The 14774-nt window shown below is 44.9% G+C and overlaps 1 protein-coding gene across 3 annotated transcripts in view; it reads left to right on the top strand.

Annotated features, from left to right (window-relative positions):
* The first annotated feature begins 87 nt into the window (after positions 1–87).
* Positions 88–14774, top strand: part of LOC134572273 (cytochrome P450 2G1-like) — a 66054-nt gene continuing 51367 nt past the window's right edge. The window contains exons 1-4 of one of the 3 annotated variants that reach the window (XM_063431143.1): positions 88–163; positions 4403–4512; positions 8014–8179; positions 13150–13299. In XM_063431143.1, coding sequence (XP_063287213.1) covers positions 4453–4512; positions 8014–8179; positions 13150–13299 — 376 coding nt within the window. In that variant the 5' untranslated portion in view covers positions 88–163; positions 4403–4452. Of the gene's footprint in view, positions 164–3484; positions 4513–4885; positions 5289–8013; positions 8180–13149; positions 13300–14774 lie in introns of those variants that run through there. The other 2 variants (XM_063431141.1, XM_063431140.1) reach the window with 2 other exon arrangements.

Genomic DNA, 14774 nt, shown 5'->3' with positions numbered 1-14774 from the left:
ATCGTTCACTGACATTATTAATACAGAGGAAATTAAACAGGCACAGATCAAATTCGTTTTTTCTTCAGAAACCATCAAATCAACATTCCAAAACTTCACCCGTTGAATCATCACAAGGAACTTCTACATGTACCTGGTAAATAGGTAAAGAGGTATTTTGTAGGTATGCATTATTTTATTTATCTACTGTATCCTGAAAGCAACATAATCATTTGTGATTTATAAAAGTTTATTTTTGGTAAAAAAAAAAAAGATAAAATAAACACTTAAATTTTCTGCTTCTGCACAAGCCTATGGCTATAAATGTGTGTCTGGAAGAATGTAATGTTCTACCTTTTGGGATTGCAGCCATGAGTAGGTAAATAATACACAACGGGAGCACATGGATCTCACATACTGTCTGACAGCACTATCGAACTCTACCCAAGAGAATTCATAGACATCAAGCAAAAAAAAAAAAGAACAAAGCTAATTAAACTTCCTATTAAACACATTATTCTAAAACTATGGCCTGAAATCAATTAATCAGTCTATATTCTACATGCTTAAACTGAGCAAATTTTAGAAATGTATGAAATGTCATATAGTTACAAAGGGGAGCTCAATAATTACATGATTTTGCTATTACATGACGAAAAGTCATGATTTTATTAAAGACATGGAGGCAAAGATTGCATATCCCTTTCTTGACTGTCCACCAATTGCAGCAAAGGATACAAAACAGTAAGAAAAAATGGTATGCATAGTAATTGGCCACTCCTATACCAAGTCCCGGTGTAATAGTCAGCACCTCCCTTCATACTTCCTCTTTCTTTGGAGATGCGACCACAAAAACAAATATTAAACAGAAACCAAGGAATCAGTCCAACCGCACAAGAACAACTGCCCGCAAAATCAGTCGGAGTCCAACCAGGTAACAATCCAACAAACTGGTACAATTCCAACACAGAAAACAAGAACCGCCAACGAAGGGGATTCCATCAGACGATAATCAGTCGGAGCCCATCAAACAAGTCCGAATTAGGCTGTGAAAACATAGCAGCACCCAGGGAAGCATGACAAATGGAGGGAAAGCGTAGAGGAGAGTACAGGCTCTTTTGACACGCTTTCAGGGGCGTCCTGAGATACACCAATCATATTGTTTCTGGAGGCAGATGGAGAGATATGCCTAGATTTATGGCTTGCCTTTTTAGGTGCATTCCCAAGCGAACCCAACTCCTGACACGGGGTATGCGCAGAGAGATCCGTGGCTTGGGAAATCGTTTGGGATAAGGCAGAGGTCATAGAGCCCATCGCACCATAATGGTGTCGGTCACAGACTTCTGGAGCGTCAGTGATTGCGCGTCCACCCTGCAGGGATCAGGGTCCCCTGATGGGAGGGGGGAAAGCCAGCCATAGCCAGGGTCTCACACAATACTGGTTGGGTATCCAACTCTCCAGGGGTAAATGGGCATACAGGCACCTTAAGTTTAGGCATGGTAAAACTAGTTAAGACTAAATACCGACAGAGAAAAGATTTCTCAATAGAAATACTGTCAGGGGAAAATGAGGTAATCAGTGATGTTTAAAGAGAAAGGAAATAGAATAGGACTGATCCACATCAGTGAGGGTTAGTCACCCAAACTAGCACACCAGAAGGGCGCTCACCAGGGCCCAGACCAGCAAGTTAGAGACATGAGGCAGAAGGAGGAGGGTATATGCAGAAGCCGGAAGGAAAAAAACATGAAAATCACAAGATCGCAATGAAAAACTTGCGAATTTGCGTGGAAAACTCCCGAACTGAGAAATTTGTATTGCAACAAAAGTGCATCTCGTGCGGCATGCATCTAAGAGGCAACTCGCGAAAGCAGCAGCGAAACAAACGAATAGTCAGATACAAAAAAACTTGCAAACAAACAAACTTTGTGGCCCGAATTGCAATGATAAAATAGGTGAACTGGCGTTCGCATGCGAATGGCCAAACGGCAGACACTAGAAAACCACTCAAAGTGCCGAACAGACGAGAAAATAAGCACAAAAAGGGTGCCAAAACGGCTCAGAGACCCGTTAAAGCAAGTAGGAGAGACAGAAAATGGCAAGACCCAAAGCACCCCCGAAGGGTTAGTCAGAGAAAACTTATATAAAGAAATAGAATGCATGAAAAAAGTAGGAGACACTCCCAAGGGGAAAGGATGGGCAAGACGGGACCCCAAACACAGAACCAAACAGTATCCAATAAAACAGGTAGATAAATAGTTCTACCATGTAAACTCAAAGGTTAAGTTAAACTAAAATCCCCAGGCAAATAATAAGAACAAATACATAATAATTAGTACAACTAAAGTCTCAAGAGACAAAATAGATGGTACTTAACTGACTGTGGAGCAGCAAAGAAAAAGGAAGTATGAAGGGAGGTGCTGACTATTATACTAGGACTTGGTATAGGAGTGGCCTATTACTATGTATACCATTTTTTATTACTGCTTTGTACTCTTTGCTGCTATTAGTGGACAGTAAAGAAAGGGATACACAATATGAGCCTCTGTGTCTTATTATAAAACCCCTTTGTCATGGGCATATTGATTAGATAACCCCAGGTGTAAGTTTATAAGATAAAAAAGGGGTGCCCTGACACAAATGTAAAACTTAACATTTAATGCCTCTGATATTAAAATTAATATTTTTGAAAAATGTATATTTACTTAAATTAATACAGCAAACAAAACGAAAAAGTAAAACAAAATAGTGAAAAAAAGAAAGTGTATTCAGATTCTGCTTCTTTAATCAGAGAGCAGCTTTTTGGCAGCTGGCCAGGTTGCCTCCATTGTTAGATACATACGTTTCCAACAAGTTTGCTCAAAGTGTACATATAATAGTAAGCAATGTTGGGTTAAGTTGTATATTACAGCAGCATATCCACTGTTGCTATTCCTTAGGAGAAATGTAACGTTTATTGTTTTGTAGTATCAATTAGAACTTTGTTTTAATTAATGATTGAATCCTAAAGTGCTTGTTAAGGAAAATTTATTAGTTAATTAATTAATAAAGCAGAACGATAACTTGATAATTAACTGCCAGGAAGAGCTGCATATATAGTCTCAATTTACTGCACTGTCCCTTCAATCATTCAAAACTAAATAACTATCCTGCAAGCAGCTCTAGCTGGGGTTAAGAGTACAGCCCAGTGTTATTTCAGCTATGCATGATTGCTGAGTCATAACCCATTACGGATCAAACTATATATCTTGTGTGCTTCAGGTATTCCCAAACACATAAGCCATATGCCATAGGAGATATCCTCCTGAGCTAGCCCCGATGTAATTTTCACCTCCTGAGCTAGCCCCGATGTAGATTTCACCTTCTGAGCTAGCCCTGACATACGTTTTACCTCAGGAGCTAGCCCCGACATACGTTTCAACTCCTGAGCTAGCCCCGACATACGTTTCAACTCCTGAGCTAGCCGCGACGTACGTTTCACATTATTCAAACTCCAGTGATAACATATGTCACAGACTGTCTTAAAGAATCCAGGGCTTATTAATACTAAATAATGCTTATTAATTCATAAATGTAGAAATAAAATGAACTTGTTTCATATGCTGTATATTGTTTAGTAGTTGAGTTACAGCATAGTCATTAATCTATACACTGTGTTCACTTACTAAACAAGCAGGTAATATGAACTTAATAGACAGTCTCCAAATTCAGCCCATAGCTGTATAAATATTAGGAGTAAATATACAGACTGGAGCTCGGTGGATTGAAACCCTACTGCTCACAGCCTGACAGTTAGTCACAAAACCAGGAATTGACAGTAATTGAGCAGGATTGCAAATGTTTATATTAAACAAGCCAAGTCGAAAACAATCACTGGACAGTTAGAAAATCTTCTGATCTGGCTTAAAATTTTAATACATGGGCCAACACAGGCTCCCTGAGAAATTCTACTCTAATGACTGATCTTACAAGTCATACCATAGTTAAACTACAACACAAGACAGGAAAGAGGAAAAGGCAAGGATGCCCCCTAGTGCCAATCCACTGCAGGGTCTGAAGAATGTTTCCCATTCAGTGGGAATGTTTCCGTTTTATTCTTATTGGGAACTTTTTGGAATTCAAAGTGAATTTAAAATTTGAGGCCGATATATTCCAACTGAAAATAAAACTCACTAGGGTAACATTTTCAAATTTTGTGGCTATTTTTGACTCTAATTGGAAATTCATTTTGAATATGTGAGAGTTAACATTTTAGTGCCAAAACCTCGATGTGCAGTGACTGTAATATAAAATATATTATAAAAACACAGTGCACTGCGACAAGGTCAAACATGCGCAACAGTTAGCGAAATGATAACCATCCAAATTTCACAAACCGGTTTTATCCCAGTATAGTAAAGTCAGAAAATGATATTGTCCTAAACAGGCTGATTAGTGAGGCCGACGAGAAAAGAACTGACTCCTTTGTGGCGGTTTATGTTACATCACAGGTTACAGAGAGCCAAGAACACTGATAAAACTGATGATATCTGGCAGGTCTGTAATGAACCTATTTGGCACCATAGGTACCTCGCAGTGAAGGTGTTTGTTTGATTAATGAAACACGGTACTGTTTTAAGATATAACTTTTTCATAATTCCCAAGTGTCGATTTAATTATATAGTAGTCTTGCATTTTAACAAACTTATTGACTATTTATACACAGGCACTAATTGCAATTTAAAAGCCACAGGTGTGTGAAATTAATCTTTAATTGCCATTTTAACCTGGGTGTGTCACCTTGTGTGTCTATAACAAGGCCAACGATTTAAGGGTATGTAAACTTTTGATCAGGGCCATTCAGGTGGTTTCTGTTATCATTCTGATTTAAAATTTAGTCAAACAACTATGTGATAATAAATGGCTTCATATGATCACTATCCTTCAATAAAATATATATATTTTTTGCATGATCAGTCATATTTTCAAAATCAATGCCAAAATTTCACAATTTCTGCCAGGGTATGCAAACGTTTGAGCACAGCTGTATACAGCAGACAAGCTGTCAGACAGGTTTCCTAAATTCGCGTTTGGGTGTATCAATGCCATCTCAAGCTTTGGGTAGAGTTTTCACTGGCGATGCTAGTCTGATAATGGAGCTGCTTGGAGGTACAACCCTGCTGCTAATAAGCTGTCTGATTTTCATTATTGTCCACTTAAAACGAGGCCCAAAACAGGACAAGAGAAGGCTGCCCCCCGGCCCCACTCCACTGCCTGTTCTAGGGAATATTTTAAATCTCAGTGGGAAAGAAGTCTTCAAAACATTTCACAGGGTGAGTAAAGTGTCCTAATGACAAGTATGTTCTGTGAAGGCTTATTTTATGTTGGGCTCCCTGCTCTCACTTTTTTAAAATAAATTCAATAATGTTTTGGGGGGATGTACTGGATGGGGATTGGATTGATAGTCTATCTGTACATATTAACTTTTGCAGCAACAAATGTCTGAATTCCATCAACCATACTTGCTTTGAGATCCTGGTTATTTCTCAGAGTCTCTTGGATATTGTGTTGTTATTATTATTATTATGTTATTATTTATATAGCGCCAACAAATTCCACAGCTCTTTAGAGTGGGTGGACGAACAGACATTTTGTTGTAACCAGACAAGTTGGACACACAGGAACAGAGGGATTGAGGGCTCTGCTCAGTGAGCTTACATGTTAGCGGGAGTGGGGTATAATGACACAGTAACAGAGGGATTGAGGGCCTGCTCAGTGAGTTTACATGTTAGAGGGAGTGGGGTATAGTGACACAGTAACAGAGGGATTGAGGGCTCTGCTCAGTGAGCTTACATGTTAGAGGGAGTGGGGTATAATGACACAGTAACAGAGGGATTGAGGGCCTGCTCAGTGAGTTTACATGTTAGAGGGAGTGGGGTATAGTGACACAGTAACAGAGGGATTGAGGGCCCTGCTCTGTGAGTTTACATGTTAGAGGGAGTGGGGTATAGTGACACAGGAACAGAGGGATTGAGGGCTCTGCTCAGTGAGCTTACATGTTAGAGGGAGTGGGGTATAATGACACAGTAACAGAGGGATTGAGGGCCTGCTCAGTGAGTTTACATGTTAGAGGGAGTGGGGTATAGGGACACAGGAACAGAGGGATTGAGGGCCCTGCTCAGTGAGCTTACATGTTAGAGGGAGTGGGGTATAATGACACAGTAACAGAGGGATTGAGGGCCCTGCTCTGTGAGTTTACATGTTAGAGGGAGTGGGGTATAGTGACACAGTAACAGAGGGATTGAGGGCCTGCTCAGTGAGTTTACATGTTAGAGGGAGTGGGGTATAGTGACACAGTAACAGAGGGATTGCGGCCCTGCTCAGTGAGCTTACATGTTAGAGGGAGTGGGGTATAGTGACACAGTAACAGAGGGATTGAGGGCCTGCTCAGTGAGCTTACATGTTAGAGGGAGTGGGGTATAGTGACAGTAACAGAGGGATTGAGGGTCCTGCTCAGTGAGTTTACATGTTAGAGGGAGTGGGGTATAGTGACACAGTAACAGAGGGATTGAGGGCCTGCTCAGTGAGTTTACATGCTAGAGGGAGTGGGGTATAGTGACACAGTAACAGAGGGATTGAGGGCCCTGCTCAGTGAGTTTACATGTTAGAGGGAGTGGGGTATAGTGACACAGTAACAGAGGGATTGAGAGCCCTGCTCTGTGAGTTTACATGTTAGAGGAAGTGGGGTATAGTGACACAGTAACAGAGGGTTTGAGGGCCTTCTCAGTGAGTTTACATGTTAGAGGAAGTGGGGTATAGTGACACAGTAACAGAGGGTTTGAGGGCCTTCTCAGTGAGTTTACATGTTAGAGGGAGTGGGGTATAGTGACACAGTAACAGAGGGTTTGAGGGCCTTCTCAGTGAGTTTACATGTTAGAGGGAGTGGGGTATAGCGACAGTAACAGAGTGATTGACGGCCCTGCTCAGTGAGTTTACATGTTAGAGGGAGTGGGGTATAGTGACACAGTAACAGGGGGATTGAGGGCCCTGCTCAGTGAGTTTACATGCTAGAGGGAGTGGGGTATAGTGACAGTAACAGAGGGATTGAGGGCCCTGCTCAGTGAGTTTACATGTTAGAGGGAGTGGGGTATAGTGACACAGTAACAGAGGGATTGAGGGCCTGCTCAGTGAGTTTACATGTTAGAGGGAGCGGGGTATAGTGACACAGTAACAGAGAGATTGAGGGCCTTGTTCAGTGAGTTTACATGTTAGAGGGAGGGGGGGGTATAGTGACAGTAACAGAGAGATTGAGGGCCCTGCTCAGTGAGTTTACATGTTAGAGGGAGTGGGGTATAGTGACACAGTAACAGAGGGATTGAGGGCCCTGCTCAGTGAGTTTACATGTTAGAGGGAGTGGGGTATAGTGACACAGTAACAGAGGGATTGAGGGCCCTGCTCAGTGAGTTTACATGTTAGAGGGAGTGGGGTATAGTGACACAGTAACAGAGGGATTGAGGGCCCTGCTCAGTGAGTTTACATGTTAGAGGGAGTGGGGTATAGTGACACAGTAACAGAGGGATTGAGGGCCCTGCTCAGTGAGTTTACATGTTAGAGGGAGTGGGGTATAGTGACAGTAACAGAGGGATTGAGGGCCCTGCTCAGTGAGTTTACATGTTAGAGGGAGTGGGGTATAGTGACACAGTAACAGAGGGATTGAGGGCCCTGCTCAGTGAGTTTACATGTTAGAGGGAGTGGGGTAAAGTGACACAAAAGGTAAGGATAGTATTAGACTAGTGACAGTTTCAAGAGAGGAATCAGTCGGGAGCTATTAACAGTTTAATTGATACACTTTTATGGATATAACTGTAAAGGGTTAATTTTATGAGATGTATATAGTGGTGGTTAAAAAGTCAATCCAAAGTAGATGTATAGTGCCCTGGTGGCAGTGACATGTTTAACGGGATAAAAGGATCATAGAGTAGGAGTAAGGTGACATTGATACATATATATATATATTAAATGACGAGAGGATAAATCTGATTTATTCTCCCCCGGCAGCTTGCTGAGAAGTATGGTCCAGTATATACTGTCTATATGGGGATGGAGAGAGTTGTGGTGCTCTGCGGTTATGACATGGTGAGGTCAGCTCTGAATGACCATGGTGAACTGTTTAGTGCTCGGGGACATTTGCCAATACTGAAAAGGATGAGCTTAGGAGGTCACGGTGAGTTCTAGTTAATAGCTACTACAAATGACTGGACATAAACCATTTTGAATACTCTGAGTTTTCTACTTTTTCAAATGGTATGCCACGATGGGGGCAATTCTCATTCCTTGGCTGCCATATGGTCTCAAAGACAACATAGAACCAGCAAACTAATCTGGCAAATTTCAATGTGTAGAAACAGAAAAGGTGAAATTCCTATATTTCACTCTCTAATTTCCAAAACCCCATAAAACCTGTACCAGGAGGGTTCAATTGTACTTGTGACACATTGCAAACAAATATGTGGGTTTAATTGTTGTAAAAATAACAGGTTGATTTTGTAACTCTACTTGTATTTCTGCATTCATCCCAATGACTATGACTGAGCCGTGACAAGGAGCAGTACAACCTCCACAATGATTTGGAGACTGTTCCCCTATTTCTGTTATAGTCCGAGCCCTCAGAAACCTTTTGGGGTCCCAAGCACTCTGCACAACCCCACGTTAAGAATATAACATTGACATTATTTATCTGCCCACTGTTTCTATGCTCCTCTTGCTGGAGGAAATATTTTAATGCAGGAATTGTTCCTTGCCTTTGCACTATGATAATGGTACTTTATTTTGAGGGCCACCACTTCACCTTCTATAGGGACTTGTCCCGCCACACAATCCTGTGGAAACAGTTGCCTAGCCCACTCACCCAATTACTCCGAGACCACAAGATACCCTACAAATGGGGGATGCACAAGCTCCTGGTAGAGAAAGACAGCAAGACCCACTCCCTCACTCACCTCTCGGAAGCTTCTGCCATACTCAGCGAGCTGGGAATGCCAAGTGGAACCTTATTGGCAACACCCCAACCAAGGTGGTCGGTTGACCAGATAACCCCTTTTGTACCACGAGCAACGGCGGCACCACCTGGCAACGCACTGACCTGAGGAGTTGCACCACCCCTCTCGGAAAGGACTGCAGGCCAACCCAAACTGCACACACCGTGTCTCCTCTAACGCAAGGACTTAAATACTTGGACTACTCCCAGCGGTTTATATTTTAGTTAGATTTTAGTTCTGATTACCTCTTCATTTACTAAATGATGTTTCATTTATTTTTCTTACTAATGTTCCATTTATCTTACATGATTTTCTAAGTCTCTGGCTCCGCAAGCTGACGTAAAATCTGACAGCCACAGTGACCCTCCCCCACAATTAGCTGACAGACAAGTGCCACCCCAGATGTGTAATAATGCGACTAGCAACGCAACAACCAATGCTACAACACAGCTGACCTCACTAGACATAGCTGACCGCCATAGCGGCAAACAAACCAGACGACACTCTTACCACTTAGTATCGAGTGTGACAGTCCATGTCTCCAAAGGCCAAAGGGAGACGCTTCAGCGCATACACACACGATACGCTAGCTGACAGACTCAGTATAATGCTTTAGATATGTTTAATTGTTAAAAAATACAAAACTGTGCTGTATACCATTTTAATGCTCCTATTTTCTTTATGTGTAAAATTGTTGACACCACAGGCATGTTTAATATGAAGTACAACAAATGAAGCACAACCAAAATAAAGAATTTAAAAAAAAAAAGAGTGGTACTTTATGAGATTTCCACAATCACCTCTCCTATTTCCATCAAACCTCACATGCAAACTTCCATCATAAATCTCAGATTATCCAAATATCCTAAAATCCAAGGTTTCGGTATAAAAGTTGAATCTTACCAAATATCAAAAGGGAAATTCTCTGTCTCAGTGACCCCTTCTGTCTGTGTCCCTTCTGCATTGGGACGGACAGACTAAGTGTCCCATAGCTCCTTCTGTCTGTGTCACCCTGCAGTGGGAAGGACAGACTCCGTGTCCCATAGCTCCTTCTGTCTGTGTCGCCCTGCAGTGGGAGGGACAGACTCCATGTCCCATAGCTCCTTCTGTCTGTGTCACCCTGCAGTGGGAGGGACAGAATCCGTGTCCCATAGCCCCTTCTGTCTGTGTCACCCTGCAGTGGGAGGGACAGACTGCGTGTCCCATAGCTCCTTCTGTCTGTGTCACCCTGCAGTGGGAGGGACAGACTCCGTGTCCCATAGCTCCTTCTGTCTGTGTCACCCTGCAGTGGGAGGGACAGACTCCGTGTCCCATAGCCCCTTCTGTCTGTGTCACCCTGCAGTGGGAGGGACAGACTGCGTGTCCCATAGCTCTTTCTGTCTGTGTCACCCTGCAGTGGGAGGGACAGACTCCGTGTCCCATAGCCCCTTCTGTCTGTGTCACCCTGCAGTGGGAGGGACAGACTGCGTGTCCCATAGCTCCTTCTGTCTGTGTCACCCTGCAGTGGGAGGGACAGACTCTGTGTCCCATAGCTCCTTCTGTCTGTGTCACCTTGCAGTGGGAGGGACAGACTCCGTGTCCCATAGCTCCTTCTGTCTGTGTCACCCTGCAGTAGGAGGGACAGACTCTGTGTCCCATAGCTCCTTCTGTCTGTGTCACCCTGCAGTAGGAGGGACAGACTCCGTGTCCCATAGCTCCTTCTGTCTGTGGTACCCTGCAGTGGGAGGGTGAGACTCTGTGTCCCATAGCTCCTTCTGTCTGTGTCACCCTGCAGTGGGAGGGACAGACTCTGTGTCCCATAGCTCCTTCTGTCTGTGTCACCCTGCAGTGGGAGGGACAGACTCCGTGTCCCATAGCTCCTTCTGTCTGTGTCACCCTGCAGTAGGAGGGACAGACTCTGTGTCCCATAGCTCCTTCTGTCTGTGTCACCCTGCAGTAGGAGGGACAGACTCCGTGTCCCATAGCTCCTTCTGTCTGTGGTACCCTGCAGTGGGAGGGACAGACTCCGTGTCCCATAGATCCTTCTGTCTGTGACACCCTGCAGTGAGAGGGACAGACTCCGTGTCCCATAGCTCCTTCTGTCTGTGTCACCCTGCAGTGGGAGGGACAGACTGTGTCCCATAGCTCCTTCTGTCTGTGTCACCCTGCAGTGGGAGGGACAGACTCCGTGTCCCATAGATCCTTCTGTCTGTGTCACCCTGCAGTGGGAGGGACAGACTTCGTGTCCATTAGCTCCTTCTGTCTGTGTCACCCTGCAGTGGGAGGGACAGACTCCGTGTCCCATAGCTCCTTCTGTCTGTGGTACCCTGCAGTGGGAGGGTGAGACTCTGTGTCCCATAGCTCCTTCTGTCTGTGTCACCCTGCAGTGGGAGGGACAGACTCCGTGTCCCATAGCTCCTTCTGTCTGTGTCACCCTGCAGTGAGAGGGACAGACTCCGTGTCCCATAGCTCCTTCTGTCTGTGGCACCCTGCAGTGGGAGGGACAGACTCCGTGTCCCATAGCTCCTTCTGTCTGTGTCACCCTGCAGTGGGAGGGACAGACTGTGTCCCATAGCTCCTTCTGTCTGTGTCACCCTGCAGTGGGAGGGACAGACTCCGTGTCCCATAGCTCCTTCTGTCTGTGTCACCCTGCAGTGGGAGGGACACACTCCGTGTCCCATAGCTCCTTCTGTCTGTGTCACCCTGCAGTAGGAGGGACAGACTCCGTGTCCCATAGCTCCTTCTGCCTGTGTCACCCTGCAGTGGGAGGGACAGACTCCGTGTCCCATAGCTCCTTCTGCCTGTGTCACCCTGCAGTGGGAGGGACAGACTCCGTGTCCCATAGCTCCCTCTGTCTGTGTCACCCTGCAGTGGGAGGGACAGACTCAGTGTCCCATAGCTCCTTCTGTCTGTGTCCCTTCTGCATTGAGACGGACAGACTCCGTGTCCCAAAGCTCCTTCTGTCTGTGTCACCCTGCAGTGGGAGGGACAGACTCCGTGTCCCATAGCTCCTTCTGTCTGTGTCACCCTGAACTGGGAGGGACAGACTCCGTGTCCCATAGCTCCTTCTGTCTGTGTCACCCTGAACTGGGAGGGACAGACTCCGTGTCCCATAGCTTCTTCTGTCTGTGTCACCCTGCAGTGGGAGGGACAGACTCCGTGTCCCATAGCTCCTTCTGCCTGTGTCACCCTGCAGTGGGAGGGACAGACTCCGTGTCCCATAGCTCCCTCTGTCTGTGTCACCCTGCAGTGGGAGGGACAGACTCCGTGTCCCATAGCTCCCTCTGTCTGTGTCACCCTGCAGTGGGAGGGACAGACTCTGTGTCCCATAGCTCCCTCTGTCTGTGTCACCCTGCAGTGGGAGGGACAGACTCAGTGTCCCATAGCTCCTTCTGTCTGTGTCCCTTCTGCATTGGGACGGACAGACTCAGTGTCCCATAGCTCCTTCTGTCTGTGTCCCCCTGCAGTGGGAGGGACAGACTCTGTGTCCCATAGCTCCTTCTGTCTGTGTCACCCTGCAGTGGGAGGGACAGACTCCGTGTCCCATAGCTCCTTCTGTCTGTGTCACCCTGCAGTGGGAGGGACAGACTCCGTGTCCCATAGCTCCTTCTGTCTGTGTCACCCTGAACTGGGAGGGACAGACTCCGTGTCCCATAGCTCCTTCTGTCTGTGTCACCCTGCAGTGGGAGGGACAGACTCCGTGTCCCATAGCTCCTTCTGTCTGTGTCACCCTGCAGTGGGAGGGACAGACTCCGTGTCCCATAGCTCCCTCTGTCTGTGTCACCCTGCAGTGGGAGGGACAGACTCAGTGCCCCATAGCTCCTTCTGTCTGTGTCACCCTGCAGTGGGAGGGACAGACTCCGTGTCCCATAGCTCCTTCGGTCTGTGTCACCCTGCAGTGGGAGGGACAGACTCCGTGTCCCATAGCTCCTTCGGTCTGTGTCACCCTGAACTGGGAGGGACAGACTTCGTGTCCCATAGCTCCTTCTGTCTGTCACCCTGCAGTGGGAGGGACAGACTCCGTGTCCAATAGCTCCTTCTGTCTGTGTCACACTGAGCAGAGAAAGGCAGATGCCATACCCAATAGCTCGCTTTCATGAATTGATCTTTGTATTTATTCCATTCTGTGTGTACTGAATGACTGTCAGTAATTAACTTATTGCCTTTGTTACTTTAGGGGTCATTTATAGTAATGGTGAGCGCTGGAAGCAGCTGCGGCGATTCTCTTTAATGACAATGAGAGACTTTGGGGTGGGAAAGAAAAACATTGAGCAGAGGATCCAGGAGGAAGCGTATTTCCTTACCGCAGAATTACGAAAAACCAACGGTAAGTAAGTTCTAGACCAGGTTAAATGAGATCAATGAGATTGTTGTTTCCTGTGGAGTTTTTTCATAATAGCATATTTATTGTTGAGTGGTTCGTAATGTGATCAGACAGAGAGTCGTTCCACAACCCAAATAAAAAATCTCTTGTCTGCAGCCTTTACAAGCCCTCCCCTTCTAACCCCGCCCACGCTTTCTGTGGCTGTCCAATCACAGACTTCCCAATGCAGCTCAATGAGAAGTCTGCGCAAGTTAGCTACCCTGGACAATTGCTGCCTTTTGAATTCAGTGCAGATAAGCTAACTAAACCTGGAAGTAACAGGACCGGTTGGTGGGTGGGGGTGTAACAAGATTTATTTATTAAAGTTCCAAATTGTCTTAAAAGTGCCCCACTAGTTTTATCTGTCCCCAGAAAAGAAACTCTCCAGACCATGTATCTTCCTAAACGTATAATTACAGGCGCTTCATGAAAACCAAGCCATAAAGATATATTGACCAATATACACTGTCAGTCTTGCACGATGAAATTGTACAACAATAAAATTTTAATGAGTTTAAGGAACACACATTAACGTTCTCGTAGTTCTTTTTTTTTTAACAATATAGCAGCAACACCTTCAAAGAAATCATGTCTGTATTTTTTCCTGCATAGTTTCTTTGGAGACAAATGAAAAAACTGCTTGCAAACGCTACAGACCTGCTGACGGGCTTTGGTTTGCTAAATCTAATGAAATTGGTACTTTTGCAGAGTATATAAATGTGTCAGACTCCAAATGTGTCAGACATTTTTAGATGTCAAACTCGATAGACCATTATCACAGTTCACATAATTATAAAACTAATTTTTCTTGCAAGATTTTTAACTACGTTGCAGGCTGAAGGTTACAGACAGCAAACATTGATCTTTTGAATAGGTAGCAGGTGTCTCATTAATCTGTTGTTCCATATGGACATTTTAGTGTGTGTTTCATTAAGTTCCCTCTAAGAGGACCGTTCAAGTACTCTACAAATGTTTTTAGTATGTTTTCATTTTGTTACATTATATTTCGCTTACAGGCTGGGGCATAACTAGGAATTACTGAGCCCCAGTGCAACAATCAAAGAGGGGTGCAGTACGGCTTTTGGGAAGACCAATCAGGAGAGGGTTACAATAATCCATGCGGGAAATTACTAGAGCATGGACAAGCTCCTTGGTAGTAGGGTTAATGAGACATATGGAGGGGCTGGGGGCTGTTGGAGCCCCCACAAATCTGGGGAGATAGCATTTTTAGTCATTAAGTAGTGAGCAGTGTGTGTATAATAGGGGGTGTGACAAACCCCTTTTGGGAGTGACAGATACCATCTCGGAGAATTGTCGTTGTATTTGGATTATTGTGGATTTCGGGTACTTGTGGATCCGTACGGTACACGCTGCCACGTGGAAAGAACAATGGGTCGCGGCCATTTTGACCGCATGGACTAATTAATGACCGAACAATC

Source organism: Pelobates fuscus, chromosome 9 (assembly GCF_036172605.1).
Source record: "Pelobates fuscus isolate aPelFus1 chromosome 9, aPelFus1.pri, whole genome shotgun sequence".
Lineage (NCBI taxonomy): Eukaryota > Metazoa > Chordata > Amphibia > Anura > Pelobatidae > Pelobates > Pelobates fuscus.
This window is presented reverse-complemented; position numbering and strand designations above follow the sequence as displayed.